At 43.2% G+C, this 18,297-nt stretch overlaps 1 protein-coding gene across 14 annotated transcripts in view; it reads left to right on the top strand.

The window, feature by feature from the left end:
- LOC128339766 (RNA-binding protein 12-like) overlaps positions 1-18,297 on the top strand; it is a 78,239-nt gene that overhangs the window by 40,855 nt on the left and 19,087 nt on the right. For 12 of the 14 annotated variants that reach the window (XR_008313204.1, XM_053284176.1, XM_053284182.1 and 9 more), the window contains 2 exons: positions 17,448-17,770; positions 17,996-18,166. The exons of 1 other annotated variant lie outside the window; for it this stretch is intronic. Coding sequence is in view for 12 of the 13 variants with exons in the window: in XM_053284176.1 (XP_053140151.1) it covers positions 17,545-17,770; positions 17,996-18,166 (397 nt within the window). In the remaining variant the exon portion in view is untranslated. The remainder of the gene's footprint in view (positions 1-17,447; positions 17,771-17,995; positions 18,167-18,297) is intronic. One more of the 14 variants, XM_053284185.1, reaches the window with a different exon arrangement.

Here is an 18,297-nt window from a genome sequence, read left to right as displayed (position 1 = left end):
AAGCATCAGAACATGCCCTGAGGACAACCTCTATTAAAAAGATGCTTGTCTTAGATAGAGAGGAGGAAGCCCCAAGGCTCTCCTGAAATCACAAAGAGAATGATAGAATCAGAAAGTAGAAACCTCTATGAAATCCTACTTACATCTTGCTCCCTTTGTTTCTCTCACTAAAAGAAAGCCTAAGCACAAACACAGATGCACGTATGCACGCTTTCTTTCTATCTCTTTTTGTCAATATATTATACTCTCTCTATATACAACTATATATGTTGTATATACAACATATATACAACGATATATGTAATATAATAATAATATAATACAACTATATATGTTGTATATGTCAATATACAACACTATAACAGAGCAGAGAAAAGCATATGCTTCTGCTCCCAGATAGCACCTCTGCTCATGTGACCGATGAGTGAGCAAAGGGGAGGTGTAACAAGTGAGGTCATGTCCCAATGGACCATTGTTCCTCCTGAGTTCCATTGTGACATTTCTCTGAGTGGCTTTTAATCTATGTTGAGCCTTTGAAATTACTTCTGATTTGCTAGATATGTTTTCAGTGGCTCTTGGACAACCGGTTCCATAATCAGAGGGGCACCTAGGGAATTTTGGAGCATAGACCTAAAGGTTTTTGAAGGCTCCTCTCACACACACAAACACTATTTCACACACATTTTTAACGTGACCACACCACCTGGGACAGACTAAAAAGGATTTGGGGACCCCCAAGGGGACTGGATGCCCTGGACTTCAGCCCGGAAGTCCAGGGGTAAGAGCGCCTCTGTCCATAGCCATGGTAACCAAAATACTTTAGACTTATGACTAGAGAAAAAGAATGAGAAGGAATCAGAAAACCCTCTTTCTTTATTTTTGGAGGCAGCTTTGGTCTCCTGCCCAGATTGTCCAATTATTAAAAGTCACTCCTCAGTGCTAACTGCAGGGCCGGTGTTACCATCAGGCCAACTAGGGAGCTGCTTAGGGCGCAGAACTCAGAGGGGCGCAGAATGCAGACCTCAGAGGGGTCGCAAATAGTCTGGCACCGGTCCTGGCTAACTGGCCTACCCACAATTCTAAGTTGGCATTTCAAAGTAGTGCTAATGGACTGACAAGGCCACAACACCTATTTGCATGGCATTGCTTTGTTTTGCCTTCCCTCTGGGTCATATGATTAGTGCTGCTTATAGCAGATTCAAGCTATATGCAGCATTGTGCAACCCTCTTTTGAATGTAACATGGTAATAGCTTTCCTTTTCCACCGAGAGTTGAGAATTAACTTGAGCACAAAAAAGTTTACATAGCAAAATAATTGAGAAAATGGCTCCCTGTCTACAATCTAAAAATAAACACAACTGAAACACCATCAACAGCAATGTGAGAAATGTTACTTTCCAAGCCTTTACACCCCCAGATTCCTCCAAGAAGGGTTTTCACTGCTACCACCAGCAGTTCCAGGCAGGCTGGATGCCTGAAATAAAAGTACTTGAGCCCCCAACTCACACAAGCAAGTTCAATTGTGCTGCTGCTGCTGCTACTACTTATATACCACTTTTCAACACAAGTTCTCAAAGTGGTTTACACAGAATTTTTTAAAAAAATTAAGATGGTTTCCTGTCCCCAAAGGGCTCATAATTTAAACAGGAAAATAAGGTAGACACCAGCATGCTAATATGGGTTGTGGGCAACCCCCTACATTCCAGAAACTTTCAGTAGCATGATCTAAAGTGGAGTGCCCCCTTCAGAATGCAGTTTGTTCAGTACTAAAGATGTTATTCACTTCACCCCTCAACTAATTTTTAATTAAGATATATGGCATAGAGTTTGTGTTGGAGGAAATGACTTACAATGAAATGAACCTATGTCTAGGTTCTGGCTACATGTTGGTCAGTGAGAGACCTATAGAAACATGGTGCTGAGCGAGCAAGCTAGAAGCATTCTGTGGAGAAGGAGGAAGTCACTCCCAGGAAGTTTCTGAGTACATTCAATCAACTGAGGGGTCATAGCGGCAGAGATCATCAGGAAAGAGTAGGAGACCCTGACTGACTATCTCTACTCCCAATGCCCTAGTTGTCATTAGGGTTACTGGTGCAAAAGGTTGATGTCATGCGGAGCTGAATCTCCAACAGATTGCCAGTTATTGACAGGAGACTTATAGGTCTATAATTTTAAGGATCTAGTTTAGAACCTTTTTAGCCTACTTTCCAGTAGGCTTATGAGATCACCCGGCATTCTGTGTCTCTGTCTGTGTGTCTGTCCGTGTGTTTGTCCATCCGTGTGTTCCCGCCCCCCATCAACTTCACGACGCCTGGACCAATATGAACCAGATTGGGTAGAGTTGTAGGGACACATAGGAACACCCCAACGGCATAGTCTGTGATGATGTCATCCCCCCCAATCCAAGATGGCGGACACCTAAACCTTTAGGCACATGTGGGCTAACTTGTGAACCGCCTAACCGCTTTGAACCAAATTTGCTACAGCTGTTGAAACACACAGGGATTTCCAAATGGCATCCAAATGGCATCCCCCTGCTAACTTGGCAAAGAGGCACATTTTAATGTGGTGATTCTCTTTATTTAGCAGGGGGAAAGTAACTGGCCCTATTCACCCCAGCACAGTACCTCCAGTGACTGTTGCTGGTGTCTATCTTGTGTTGCTTTTTAGATTGTGAGCCCTTCGGGGACAGGGTTCCATCTTATTTGTTTGTTATTTCTCAGTGCAAACCTCCCTGAGCCATTTTTGGAAGGCCGGTATAGAAATCGGATGAATGAATGAAAGACTGAATGATGTCATCCACTCCAATTCGGGTTTGGTATTGGAGTCGCCTAGGCTTGTGGTGCTGGGCAACTTCAATGTTCATTTCGGGACCAATTTGTCCAGGCTCAGGAGTTCATAGCGGCCATGACGACTATGGGCCTATCTCAGGTGGTCTCGAGACCGACGCACATTGCAGGTCACACGCATGATTTGGTCTTTCACTCTGATCAGGGTGGTGTTCTGTGGGTGGGGACTCCTGTGATTTCCCCATTGTCATGGATGGACCACCATCTGGTTAAGGTTGGACTCACAGTCACACCCCACCTTCGCAGGGGCGAGGGACCTATTAGGATGGTCCGCCCAAGAAGGTTATTGGATCCCATAGGATTTCAAGAAGCCTTGGAGGGAATCAGTGTTGGCTCTGCCGGTGATCCTGTTGATATCCTAGTGGAGAACTGGAACAGCAAACTCACCGGGGCAGTAGACATGATTGCTCCTAAGCATCCTCTCTGACCCGCTTGAAAACTGGCCCCTTGGTATACGAAAGAACTACGGGGGCTGAAGCAGCGAGGTAGACAACTAGAGCACAGGTGGAGAAAGACTCGCCTGAATCCGTCAGATTGCAACATAGAACTCATTTGAAGACCTGCTCAGGTGATATGTGCGGCAAGGAAGCTATTCTTTTCTACCCGTATTGCATCCGCAAGTTCACGTCCAGCGGAGTTGTTCATGGTTGTGAGAGGACTAGTATGTGCCGCTCCTCCCTTGAATCGGAATCTGAAACCATCGATTACCCACTGTGATGTGTTTAATGAATTTTTAGTGGAAAGAATCTCTCGTATTCGGGCCAACTTGGATTTTGTCTCCACACTTACTTCAGTATCTGCTGTGGAGGTATCCAGCGACTCCTCTTACGTGGTTAGGTTGGATCAGTTCCAGTTTATGACTCCTGAGGATGTGGACAAACTGATTGGAACACTGCGGCCCACCACCTGTCCTCAGGCAGTGGGGTTGTTGTAGAAGACCTGGTAGAGATCATAAATGCATCTCTGAGGGAAGGTAGGATGCCTCCTAGTCTTAAGGAGGCAATTATTAGACCGCTTCTGAAGAAGCCTACCTTGGATCCCTCAGAGCTGAGTAACTACAGGCCTGTCTCCAACCTTCCGTGGCTGGGCAAGGTGACTGAGAGGGTGGTGGCCTCCCAGCTCCAGATGGTCTTGGAGGAAACTGATTATCTAGACCCATTTCAAACTGGCTTCCAAGCTGGCTATGGGTTGGAGACTGCCTTGGTCGGCCTGATGGATGATCTCCAATTGGGAATGGACAGAGGAAGTGTGACTCTGTTGGTCCTTTTGGACCTCTCGGCGGCTTTCGATACTATCGACCATAGTATCCTTCTGGAGCGTCTGAGGGGGTTGGGGGTGGGAGGCACTGCTTTGCAGTGGTTCCGCTCCTACCTCTCGGGCAGGTTCCAGATGGTGTTTCTTGGAGACTGTTGTTTCTCAAAATCTGAACTTCGGTACGGTGTCCCTCAGGGCTCCGTATTGTCTCTGATGTTGTTTAACATCTACATGAAACCGCTGGGAGAGATCATCAGGAGATTTGGTGCAGGGTGCTATCAGTATGCTGATGACACCCAAATCTATTTCTCCATGTCGGCATCATCAGGAGAGGGCATAACCTCCCTAAATGCCTGCCTGGAGGTGGTAATGGGCTGGATGAAGGATAACAAACTGAGACTGAATCCAGATAAGACGGAGGTACTCATTGTGCGGGGTCGGAACTCGAGAGACGATTTTGATCTGACTGTTCTGGATGGGGTCACACTTCCCAAGAAGAAACAAGTACGCAGTCTAGGGGTGCTTCTGGATCCAAGTCTCTCCTCGGTGTCCCAGTTTGAGGCAGTGGCCAGAAGTGCCTCCTATCAGCTTTGGCTGATATGCCAGCTGTGTCCATTTCTGTGGCTGCAGCTGGCATATTGAGATAGACGACCTCAAAACAGTAGTACATCTGCTGGTAACCTCCAGACTGGATTACTGCAATGCGCTCTATGTGGGGCTGCCCTTGTACGTAGTCCGGAAACTACAGTTGGTCCAGAATGTGGCAGCCAGGCTGGTCTCTGGGCCATCTAGGAGAGACCATATTACTGCCGTGTTGAACGAGTTACACTGGCTGCCGATATGTTTCCAGGCAAAATACAAGGTGTTGGTCATAACCTATAAATCCCTAAACAGCTTGGGCCCTGGGTATTTAAGAGAACGTCGTCTTCATCATGAACCCCACTGCCTGTTGAGATCATCAGGAGAGGTCCGTCTGCATTTGCCACTTGCTCATCTGGTGGCTACTCAGGGACGGGCCTTCTCCGTTGCTGCCCTGAGGCTTTGGAATACACTCCCTGGTGAAATAAGAGCCTCCCCATCTCTGACAACTTTTAAAAATTCTTTAAAGATGCATCTCTTCACCCAGGCTTTTAACTGATATTGTTTTGATTGTTTTAATGTTTTTGGAATATTGTTTTAAAATTTTAAATTGTGTTTTAAATTTCTGGCTTTTAATTTTTGTTTTTAATTAAAGTTTTACTTTTTAATCTTGCTGTAAACTGCCCAGAGATGTAAGTTTTGGGCAGTATAAAATATGCTTAATAATAATAATAATAATAATAATAATAATAATAATAATAATAATAAGAAATAGACCAAAATAATCCCAATGGTAATTGCCGCCCTGGGTGCAGTTCCAAATGACCTCGAAGAGCACCTCAACACCATAGGGGCCATAGAAATCACCATTAGCCAATTACAAAAAGCAGCTTTACTGGGAACAGCCTATATTTTGCAACGATATCTATAATAACCAACAGTATTGATGATAAAATTTAGCCATCCCAGGTCTTTGGGAAGGACTCTATGTCTGGATAAAACAAACCAGTCAATAACACCTGTCTGACTGTGTAAACAAGAAATAATAATAATAATAATTATTATTATTTTACACAGTCAGACAGCTGTTATTGACTGGTTTGTTTTATCCAGACATCGAGTCCTTCCCAAGGACCTGGGATGCCAGAATTTTATTGTCAATGTTGTTGCTGTTATTATTATACATATCGTCGCAGAATATAGTGAAGCTGTCCATACTGTCTGTGTCTCAGGTTAAATAAAAATAAAAGGCCAAGCCAGGATTGACAGGTACAAGCTATGCTGGTTAATTATTGGTCCTGACTCCTCCTCCGCCCCGCCCCACAATTGGCTCAAACCAATTTAAAAAAAACCCACAGCTCTGAGAAGTGAAAGTGAAGCAGCTTTTCAAACAGCACCACATAAAATGGCATGTCACTAATTTTTCTGTCATTTCAGATGGCAAACAACATAAAACTACATCACATATTTAGCTGGAAGACTTGATGTGTGAGCACTGCAAGATATTCCCCTCGGGGGATGAAGCCGCTCTGGAAAGAGCAGAAGGTTTCAAGTTCCCTCCCTGGCTTCTCCAAGATAGAACTGAGAGAGATTCCTGCCTGCAACCTTGGAGAAGCCACTGCCAGTCTGTGAAGACAATACTGAGCTAGATAGACCAAGGGTCTGATTCAGTATATGGCAGTTTCCTATGTTCCTATGTCATTTTATAATGTAGCACATCTCTAATTACAACTGTCTTAGGGGAACAGATCAGTAGATAAGTAGTTATGAGCTGCCCCAAGCAGTAGAGCCCCTGGTGGCGCAGTGGTAAAACTGCCGCCCTGTAACCAGAAGGTTACAAGTTCGATCCTGACCAGGGGCTCAAGGTTGACTCATCCTTCCGAGGTCAACATCCTTCCAGAATGTTGGGGGGCAATATGCTAAATCATTGTAAACCGCTTAGAGAGCTTCCAGCTATAGAGCGGTATATAAATGTATGTGCTATTGCTATTACTATTGCTAGTGTGCTGCAAGCCGAGCAGGGTATAAATATGGTTGTTGTTGTTGTTCTTTACACAGTCAGACAGGTGTTATTGACTGGCTTGTTTTATCCAGACATCGAGTCCTTCCTAAGGACCTGGGATGGCTGAATTTTATTATCAATGTTGTTGCTGATATTATTATACATATCGTCGCAGAATATAGGCCGTTTCCAGTAAAGTTGCTTTTTGTAATTGGCTGATGGTGATTTCTGTGGCCCCTATGGTATTGAGGTGCTCTTCAAGTTGTTTTGGAATTGCACCTAGGTGCCAATTACTACTGGGATTGTTTTGGTCTTCTTCTGCCATAGCCTTTCAATTTCAATTTGTAGATCTTTGTATTTGGTGATTTTTTCTATTTCTTTTTCTTCTATTCTGCTATCTCCTGGTATTGCTATGTCGATTATTTTGACTTGTTTTTCTTTCTTCTCGACTACAGTGATATCTGGTGTATTGTGTGGCAGATGTTTGTCTGTTTGTAGTCGGAAGTCCCATAATATTTTTACATCTTCATTTTCTACCACTTTTTCAATTTGATGGTCCCACCCATTTTTGGCTACAGGTAGCTTGTATTTTTTGCAGATGTTCCAGTATATCATCCCTGCTACTTTGTCATGCCTTTGCTTGTAGTCAGTCTGTGTGATCTTTTTACAACAGCTGATTAGGTGGTCCACGGTTTCATCTGCTTCTTTACAAAGGTGGCACTTGCTGTTTGTGGTTGATTTTTTGACTTTTGCTCTTATTGCATTTGTTCTTAGTGGCTGTTCTTGTGCAGCCAGTATTAAACCCTCTGTTTCTTTCTTCAAGTTGCCATTCTTAAGCCATTGCCAGGTCTTGGTGATGTCTGATTTTCCACTTATATTGTGCAAATATTGGCCATGCAGGGGCTTATTTCAACATTTTTCTGCTCGGTTCTTGACTTGTTCTTTCTTGTAGGCCTGCTTTGTTTTATTGGTGTTGAATAGTTTCGCATTATTGACCATTTGAAGTGCATCTTTTTCACTGCCCTTGATATATCCTTCAAGGCCTCTTTTCTCCTCCTCTACTGTTTGATGGACTTACAGCATTCCTCTTCCACCTGAGCTGTGAGGGAGGTATAGCCTATCGACATCATTGCGGGGGTGCAGAGCAAGAGCATGATTGATGGTCATGATTTTCCTGGTCTTATGCTCTAGCATCTCTCGCTCTGCCTGGGTCCAGTCTATTATTCCTGCAGTGTATCTGATAACAGGTATAACCCAGGTGTTTATGGGTTGTATGGTTTTCCCGCCATTGAGTTTGGACTTGAGGATTTTTCTAACTCTCCTGATGTAATCACTTCCAATTTTTATTTTCACTTCAGTGTGTGCGATGTTATCAGCCTGGAGAATGCCCAAGTATTTGTAATGTTCTTTCTCTTCCAGGTTCTTGATTTTGCTTCCATTGGGCAGTTCTATTCCTTCTGTTTTTCTTATTTTCCCTCTGTTCATTATTAATGCAGCACACTTGTCTAGTCCAAACTCTATTGCTATATCGCTACTGAATATACGGACAGTGTTTAGCAGTGATTCGATTTCTGACTGGAACTTTCCATACAACTTCAGATCGTCCATGTACAGCAGATGGTTGATTTGACTGGATGTTTTAGATGTTTGGTATCCAAGGCCTGTTTTGTTGAGTATTTGTGAAAGTGGGGTCATGGCGATTACAAACAACAGAGAGGATAGTGAGTCCCCTTGGAAAATGCCTCTTCTAATGTTAACCTGTCCAAGTGTCTCACCATTGATTGTTAACTGTGTACTCCACATGCTCATTGCTTTTTTATATAAATATCTGAATGTTTTTGCTGACCCCAGTTGTTTCTAAACATTTTAGTATCCATGTGTGAGGCAATGAATCGAAGGCTTTCTTGTAGTCAAACCATGCAACACTTCGATTGGTTTTTCTTCTCTTGCAATTTTCTAAAATCATTTTGTCAATCAGCAGCTGGTCTTTTGTGCCTCTGGTGTTTGGGCAATTTCCTTTCTGTTCAACTGGAAGCTGTTTGTTAGTTAATAAGTGTTGCATCACTTCATCTGCTATTATTCCAGTTAATAATTTGAACATGGTTGGCAGACAGGTTATCGGTCTATAATTACTTGGAAATGCACCTTTTGCTGGGTCTTTCATTATGAGGGGAGTTTTCCCAGTTGTTAGCCATTGTTCAATATCACCTCCTTGCAAAATGTGATTGAACTGTTTTGATAGTTGTTTATGAAGGCTTGTTAGGTGTTTAAGCCAAAAGCCACACAGTTCATCGTCGCCTGGAGCACTCCAATTTTTAATTATCTTTGCTCTTTCACTTATTAATTCTGGTTATTGTTAGATCTTGCATTTGTTGGTTACATTTTTTGACCTCTTTCATCCAGTCTGCTTTTTTATTATAATCTATTGGATTGTCCCATAATTTCCCCCAGAATAGCATTGTTTCTTCTTTAAAATATGCTTTATTATTATTATTATTATTATTATTATTATTAAAGATGGCAGCCACGTGAACATCTGAGGAGCAAGTGGTCTAATTTGTGGACTGTCTAACCAATTTAGACCAAATTAGGTACAGTTGCTGTGAGTGACATATAAGAAAACCTCAATGGCATTCTTTGTGATGATGTCATCCATGCTGATCCAAGATGGCAGACGGACTAATTTTTAGGCTCAAGTGGGCTAACTTGTGAACCACTTAACCGATTCGAACCAAATTTACTACATCTGTAGCGACACATAGGCATGTCCTAATGGTGTGGTGTGTGTGATGTCATTCACTTTAATTCAAGATGGCGGCCACATGAACATCTGAGGCACAAGTGCGCTAATTTGTGGACTGCCTAACCTATTTGAACCAAATTGGGTATGTTTGCAGTGAGTGACGCACACAGACACCTTGATGGCAAAGCTTGTGATCATGTCATCAAAGCCGATTTAAGATGGCAAACGCATAAACTTTTAAGCCCGAAGAGGGCTAACTTGTGGACCGCTTAACTGATTTGAACCAAATTTGCTGCAGCTGTAGGGACACATAGGGACACCTCAATGGCTAGTTTGTGATGATGTCATCTACCCCAATCCAAGATGGTGGACACATGAACACCTGAGGTTCAAGTGGGCTAATTTTGTGTACTTTCTAACTGATCGGAACCAAATTACGTACAGTTGTAGTGAGTGATACATAGGGACACCTCAGTGAAGTAGTTTGTGATGATGCCATCCACTCTGACTCATGATGGTGGAAGCATAAAGCTTTGAGACTCAAGTGAGCTAACTTGTGAACTGCTTAACCAATTTGAACCAAATTTGCTACAGATGTAGAGACACATAGGGTTTTCCAAATGGTATAGAAATCGAATAAACAAATAAATAATAAATGGTGTGGTGTGTGATGATGTCATCCACTCCAATTCAAGATGGTGGCCACATGAACTTCTTAGGTGCAAGCGGACTAATTTGTGGGCTGTCTAACCAATTTAAGCCTAATTAGGTAGTTGCAGTGAGTGACACATAGAGACACCTCAACGGCTATCTGGTTGACTGGGTAGTTTGTTGTGATATCACCCAACTCCACCCAAGATGGCAGATGCATAAACTTTTGAGGCGCAAGTGCACTAACTTGAGGACTGTCTAGCCGATTTGATCCAAATTTGGAACAGCTGTAGTGAATGACACACAGGGACACCTCAATGGTGCAGTTCGTAGTGATGACATCCACTCCAATCCAAGATAGTGAACATATGAACATTTGAGGCACAAGAGATCGAACTTGTGGACCGTGATTTGCACCAAATTTAGTCCAGATGAAGAGACAGTGAAAGGAAAGTAGGCTGATTGGTTCTTGCTAGATCAACTTGTTTATAAAGTGTTTTAAGCCAGCTTTGGGGAATACAGCCAAAAATATCAATATGGGTGAACAATGAAGTGAGAGGTTTTACTCAACAGTGAACATTAGATTTGAACAATTCAGAAGGAATTGACCTGGAGCCTTCTCAGATTTTAACTGTGCTATAAAATTGAATATCTCCGGCTCTGAGACTGGTTTCTACTCAGGCAACCCTTCAGTGGGGAACTCTGATTTAACATTCTGAATAGGGAACCGGCTGGACGGCACACTTTACTTTTAATTCTCTTGCAGAACCATTACAAGTGGGGGGAAATGTTCCCATGTGATTTCAGGAATCGTTTGCTATGTCATAACCAGTAAGTGTTGCTGTGATCATTTGCCAACACTTTACTGTTCTTATTTATTGTGGCCACTATCAATATTTGCCAGCTGTTTTTTTCTGCTGTTTTCTTTCTTGGTTAAGAGATTCTTATAATTATTCCTCAGCGGAACATAGGTATGTGGTAATACTTTGACACTAGAAGCTCTGTATTGCTAATATTGATCATGAACATTCCTCTTCAGTTTTATACAATGAGGCAGACCTCCCCTTAGCCCAGATTAGCGGACCGAGCGCTCCGCTAACCCGGGTATTTTGGTCGTGTGTTGCCATGGTATGACTCTGCACTGTGGCAAAACACAAGTAGACCCCTGGCGGAGAGCCTAATGCAGCCTCCCGGCTCAGGGGTCTCTCCATCATGCCCTGTGCGCTCACGTGGCACCGTGTGGCCCCTGATCCCTTGCCAGCTCCGTGACAGAGTCGGCTATTGGTTCGGCCGCCCAGGGCTGCATCCCTCTGCGGGGAGAGCGGCTTAATCCCGCTCTCCCCGCAGAACGCTATCTGGCAGGTCTCACTGATCGTGAGACCTGCCTCAATCTCTATCAAACTAACGATTTCCCCTTATTGAGTTGAAACATCCAATTGACTGGGTAATAGTCAAATGTTTATAGAGAACTACAATCACGGTGTCATAAGCTACTAATGCTGAGACTAATGAATCACTTTCTATGGCTTTAATGATAAAAGATCAGGACATTTTAGTAGAGCATATTGTCAAGTTTAAATGACCACCTAAGTCTCCTTGAATTGATATTTCCAAGAGCTTTAAGATAGGCTCACAATACTTTTTGTGGAAAGGGAAGACTGGCACGTTCATTCTTAATTCCAATGGTCTGCTGATGGTCACTAAAGACCTGGGTATTTATTGTTAAGCTATTGACAGTCATTTGACTTGGAGATTACCATCTCATCAATAGATCAACTTCCTGCTAGAGTGCTATAAGTATATTTGCCAGTAAGGTCTCCACAAGTGGAGCCATGTAAGTGTCTCAAGCGACTCCTCAATTTAAACTGAAATCATGTAAAACCTGCAGCATTGATAATATTGTCTTTAGAGTTTCTCAGCTTTACTCCAAAGTCCTCATCATTTCCTCCTGCTTTATTAGACTTAGAGGAATAAAAGATATAATCCGTTCAAGCATTGAAATCTCCAGCCATGACCACGTAAGCTGATGTGTGTTGAATTCCTGACTTCAATAGACATTGTTCTTGATTAGTCCAGCAGGTCCCCTTACAATTGTTTGAATTGGCAGGTTGGAGAAATATAACTAATAATCAGAGAAATATGTCTAATTTTAACAATAAAAGTTATTGCTACTGCCTAAATAAGCTAGTGTGGCATTTAAAGTAGAAGCTAGAACGCTGGCATCTCATCCACATGGTCTACGTTTCTGCTCGGCTGCAACTGCTTCTAATGTCAAACCCTGATGCCTATTTAATTCTATTCTATTTTGGGCCCAAGTTTCTTGAAATCATAATATATCAAACTGATGTATATATTCTAAGAACTCATTGAAGCTATTCTCACGAGCAGCAAAGACCAGGCTAGGAAAGCCCATCCCAGTTTTTGCTGCTCGTGAGAATCGCTGGGAGCCACACGACTCCCGGTGGTGGCGCGGCAGTGAGGCCTCTTAGGTAGCCCACCACTTCACCCAGGTTTTGGCCGCGAGTGTGCCCAAACACCGGGCTACATGATCGTGTGCCTGCTGCAGCTGCTTGCAGCCGCGGCGGACAAACTCAGGGGGGAGAGGGGCTCCCAGGAATGCACCGCGCACTTGCACAGTCATGATTGGGGCCCTGGGGGTGGGACACCATGCGGCAGTGCTTCCCTGCACCAGACCCCCGGAGCTGCTGGGCAAGGCCTGGCGAGGCACAGGTGGCCCGCAGGAGAGCCAACACCCATCTGGGAGGGTGATTTGCACGCCCAGAGACCTCACTGTGATCCTCTGTGGGGAGGTAAGCGCTTTCAGGCTTCCTCCCCACACAAGAAGGTAGCCCTTCTCGCCCATCGTGAGATGGGCTTCATTATCTGCTGTCTTATTAGCCCATCCAGCTAATTCCATGAAAGAAAGTAGAAATAACTGGAATATGTTTTGGATCTTAGATTGTCTATGTGTAGGTTCAGTTATTCCTAGCTGATTAACGTAGGTACTGCCATTCTTCTGAGTTTTGGGGTTTATTCTGATTTCTGAGCCTTCATTTCAGTAAGTGATTTCGTAGGGTTTGAGCTCAACCTGGTTAGTTATGTTGGGGACTTTGGCTGCTATTCTTGAAGGAGCATTGATTTTAAATTAACTAATACTGAGTCAATTTCCTTTGGAGAAAAATGGCTACTGACATCGATTTACTTCATTATTCTTATCAATGGTAATTTGTGGATGTACTACTGCACGTGTTTGTGGATTTTCTGAAAAAACGGTCCAATCCTCTTCAGTTGTCTCTTCATTTCTTTTACTAACGCATTCTAAAGACACTGATCTATTTATAATAGCTTGTTGTTCAATTAAAGCAAGATGGAGAAGGATTGAAATAGTTGTTGTTCTTCAGGTTCTGGGCTTTCTATTTGCAAAGATCTATCACTTAAAACCCTTTTTGACAGAACTTGTTTCTGGACTCAGAATTGCTTCTTTACCTGGATTAATTAGTGACATTCTTTTCACGTTAGGAGGAATCTTGATAGTGTTAGTAATGCTAGGTGGTTGTTTAGCTAAATTACTTATAGAACTAGATAAAGGTTTTACAAACCTCGCCAGGCCTCGCCCCGCTGCTCCGGGGGTCTGGTGCAGGGAATCACTGACGCATGGTGTCCCACCCCCAGGGCCCCAATCACGAATGTGCAAGTGCGCGGTGCATTCCTGGGAGCCCGCCTCCCCCCTGAGTTTGTCCGCCGCGGCTGCAAGCAGGCACACTGCAAGCGAGGCACACTCGCGGCCAAAACCTGGGTGAAGTGGAGGGCTACCTAAGAGGGCTCACTGCCGCGCCACCACTTGGAGTCGTGTGGCTCCCAGTGGTTCTCACGAGCAGCAAAAACCGGGATGGGCTTCCCTCGCCTGGTCTTTGCTGCTCGTGAGAATAGCTTCAATGAGTTCTTGGAATATATACATCAGTTTGATATATTATGATTTCAAGAAACTTGGGCCCAAAATAGAATAGAATTAAATAGGCATCAGGGTTTGACATTAGAAGCTGTTGCAGCCGAGCAGAATCGTAGACCACATGGATGACTTGCCAGCGTTCTAGCTTCTACTTTAAATGCTACACTAGTTTATTTAGGCAGTAGCAATAACTTATATTGTTAAAATTAGACACATTTCTCTGATTATTAGTTATATCTCTCCAACCCACCAATTCAAAAAATTGTAAGGGGACCTGCTGGACTAATCAAGAACAATGTCTATTGAAGTCAGGAATTCAACACACATCAGCTTACGTGGTCATGGCTGGTGATTTCAATGCTTGAACGGATTATATCTTTTATTCCTCTAAGTCTAATAAAGCAGGAGGAAATGATGAGGACTTTGGAATAAAGAGTTTCTAAAGACAATATTATCAATGCTGCAGGTTTTACATGATTTCAGTTTAAATTGAGGAGTCGCTTGAGACACTTACATGGCTCCACTTGTGGAGACCTTACTGGCAAATATACTTACAGCACTCTAGCAGGAAGTTGATCTATTGATGAGATATTAATCTCTAAGTCAAACAAGTGTCAATAGCTTTACAATAAGTACCCAGGTCTTTAGTGACCATCAGCAGACCATTGGAATTAAGAATGAACGTGCCGGTCTTCCCTTTGCACAAAAAGTATTGAGAGCCTATCTTAAAGCTCTTGGAAATATCAATTCAAGGAGACTTAGGTGGTCATTTAAACTTGACAGTATGCTCTACTAAAATGTCCTGATCTTCAATTTTTTAGAAATATATATCTTTATTATTTCCACGGTTTCTTTCAAGATGATGATGATATTCCTTTCTCTTCCGCAATGGTTTTATTATTTGTTATGAATACTTTATAACAATACTTTGAGAAGCTTAACTGAATGAACAGTTTGTGATGCAAACAATTGGAAGGAAATTGTGAAGGATTAGATATACCTATAGGGGGGAGATCTCACTGTCATAGTGTGTGATAGCTCATGCTCCCAGTTGTAGGTTATAAAGATCAGTTATGGCTGAATTTAGTCTCCCTCTTCATGAAAGGATATCTTTCCATTTATCTCTCCGGTTGGTTTGTTTTTTTTTTCATTATATAAGGAGGGGGACTATTAAAGGCTTAGCTGATTTCTGTCAATTACTTTATTGTGGCGTTTTGTACACCTGTTTAGGACGAGATGGGAATTTTGATTATTTATTGGTGGATATGTGGCTTTGTATTTACAATACACATACTATTTCTGTTATGGCAAAACTAGCGTGTTTTTTAAAAATTGTTTTCTTCTCCATTGATCAATCTTGTTTGGAATGGTTTGAATATATAGTTGCCTAATAACTAATTAAACTCAGGGGGAGTGTTCTGTGAGAGGTTTAGGTTCTATTTTCTCTGACAATTAGATTTATAGTTGAGCTTACAGATACTAATATGATTTTTGTATTGCTGTCTTCTGAACCTCTCATGGATTTTTTAGGCGGTAGCTGTGCTGAACTGCGTTTGGAGAAGACAGCCAGTATGAAGTGACTGATGTGATCTATGGTGTGCTTTGGGCGCAGAACCATGCAGAACCAGCTTATCTTCTGTCTGAGGGATCCTCCCCCTTTATTTTATTGGAATTATATAGTGCATTGAAGCACATTTAAAATTACATACTAAGACATATTTGAGACGTACATTTGAGATACATTTAAAACTACATCTCTATTTTAGAGTTCTTATTAGCAGGATTGAATTCGTGAATTCCGTTTAGATTCCTTCATCTCTTATTTATAACATTGAAATTTAAGTGGAAGATAGGTGCAACTGAACTTTATAACATTTGGTGGTGGTCTGCTGCTGAGGTTCCTGCAGTAAACCTGTTATACCCTTGTTTTGATAGAACAAGGATTTTAAAATTCACTGAACTCGTTTTTGGTTTTGCTAGATTCATGGATTTTTTTGTAGACAGGGAGCCATTTTCTCAATTATTTTGCTAATTTGCTAATAACTGCTTTGAAAACTTTTTTGTGCTCAAGTTAATTCTCGACTCTCTGTGGAAAAGGAAAGCTATTACCATGTTACATTCAAAAGAGGGTTGCACAATGCTGCATACAGCTTGAATCGGCTATAAGCGGCACTAATCATAAACCCCAAAGGGAATGCAAAACGGAGTAATGCCATGCGAATAGGTGTGGTGGCCTTGTCAGTCCATTAGCACTACTTTGACATGCCAACTTAGAATTGTGGGAAGGCCAGATAGCCAGGGCCGGTGCCAGACTATTTTGTGACCCCTCTGAGTTCTGTACTCTGCGCCCCTCTGAGTTCTGCACCTTAAGTGGCTGCCTAGTTGGCCTGATGGTAACACCGGCCCTGCAGTTAGCACTGAGGAGTGACTTTTAACAATCTTCCAAAGATAAAGAAAGAGGGTTTTCTGATTCCTTCTCATTCTTATTTCTCTAGTCATAAGTCTAAAGTATTTTGGTTATCATGGCTATGGACAGAGGCGCTCTTACCCCTGGACTTCCAGGCTGAAGTCCAGGGCCTCCAGTCCCCTTGGGGGACCCCAAATCCTTTTTAGTCTGTCCCGGGTGGTGTGGTCACACTAAAAGTGTGTGTGAAATACTGTTTGTGTGTGTGGGAGGGGCCTTCAAAAACCTTTAGGTCCATGCTCCAAAATTCCCTAGGTGCCCCTCTGATTATGGAACCGGTTGTCCAAGAGCCACTGAAAACATATCTAGAAAATCAGAAGTAAATTCAGAGGCTCAACATAGATCAAAAGCCACTCAGAGAAATGAAACATTGGGACTCAGGAGGAAAAATGGTCCATTGGGCCATGACCTCTCTTGTTACACCTCCCCCTGCTCACTCATCGGTCACATGAGCAGAGGTGCTTTCTGGGAGCAGAAGCATATGCTTTTCTCTGCCGTGTTATAGTGTTGGATCACTATATTGACAAAAAGAGAGAGAAAGAAAGCGTGCACATGTGCATCTGTGTTTGTGCTTGAGCTTTCTGTTAGTCAGAGAAACACAAAGGGAGCAAGATGTAAGTAGGATTTCATAGAGGTTTCGACTTTCTGATTCTATCATTCTCTTTGTGATTTCAGGAGAGCCTTGGGGCTTCCTCCTCTCTATCTAAGGCAAGCATCTTTTTAATAGAGATTGTCCTCAGGGCATGCTCTGATGTTTCAATACACCTGTGTGTGTATCTTCATGAGTCCAGGTGCTGGACCATTTATTTGACCCTTTTAAGCAAAGGCTAGTGCCACCTACTGGCTGGACATATTACAGCAACATTTCCTAACAGGTGGCCCAAGCTCAGTCTAGGGACAAAGAGCAGGAGGACCCTGCAAGCCCCACCTCTCATCTTCTTTCCACTCGGTTCTAGGCTGCAAAGGCTGAGGACCCTCCTGCGCAAGCGGAGGCCCAAGTCTGGTCCACCAGAAGGAAGCAGCAAAAGAAAAGAAGAGGGTGCCACAGTGCCCATGGCTGCTCATCCCAAGAGCTGGCACTTGATAGCCTGCTGCAGAAAGCCAAGAGACCACCAGGATCCTGAACGGCAGGGGAGTTTTGGCATCAGCACTCCATCAGCCGCTCCCAGAACCAAATGGTACCATCTGTGCAGGAGGAGGGAGGCTTTCGCTGTCAAGGATGGGAGAGATGCACACAAAAATAGGCAAAGCTCCAGAGCATTTGGAAACCAGTCTGGAGGTGAAGAGATTCTCAGGATTGGGGGGGGGGATTTAGGGGTTGGGAATGGAGTATCTTAGAAATTGAGGCCAATAGGTGAGGATGGGAGGCAGAGCAGGTTCCAAGGTATCTATACTCTTCCTAAACAAAGAGGGTTTCAGTGAGAAGGAGCTGGGTCCTTTTTGGAAGAAGGACACAGATGGGTGCATTAATATGTCTGCACATTCTTCCTGTTCTTTCCCCCAGATTCATTAGTCAGCAGTATGCACTGCACCCTCATCTCCTCAGATGAATCAGAGCTGGAGGACCTAAAACTGGGTGAGGAGCTCATGGTGGACCGCTCCACACAGATGGTCTGGGAAGACCTGAGCGATACTGAGAGGCAAAGCTCCAGAGCACTTGGAAACCAATCTGGAGGTGAGGAGATGCTCAGGATTTAGGGGTTGAAAATCTTAGAAATTGAGGCCAATAGGTGGGGATGGGAGGCAGAGCAGGTTCCAAGGTAACTATACTCTTCCTAAACAAAGAGGGTTTCAGTGAGAAGAACC

This window comes from Hemicordylus capensis, chromosome 1 (genome assembly GCF_027244095.1).
Source record: "Hemicordylus capensis ecotype Gifberg chromosome 1, rHemCap1.1.pri, whole genome shotgun sequence".
NCBI lineage: Eukaryota > Metazoa > Chordata > Lepidosauria > Squamata > Cordylidae > Hemicordylus > Hemicordylus capensis.
The sequence above is the reverse complement of the archived record's forward strand: the minus strand, read 5'-3'. Positions and strand labels throughout refer to the sequence as shown.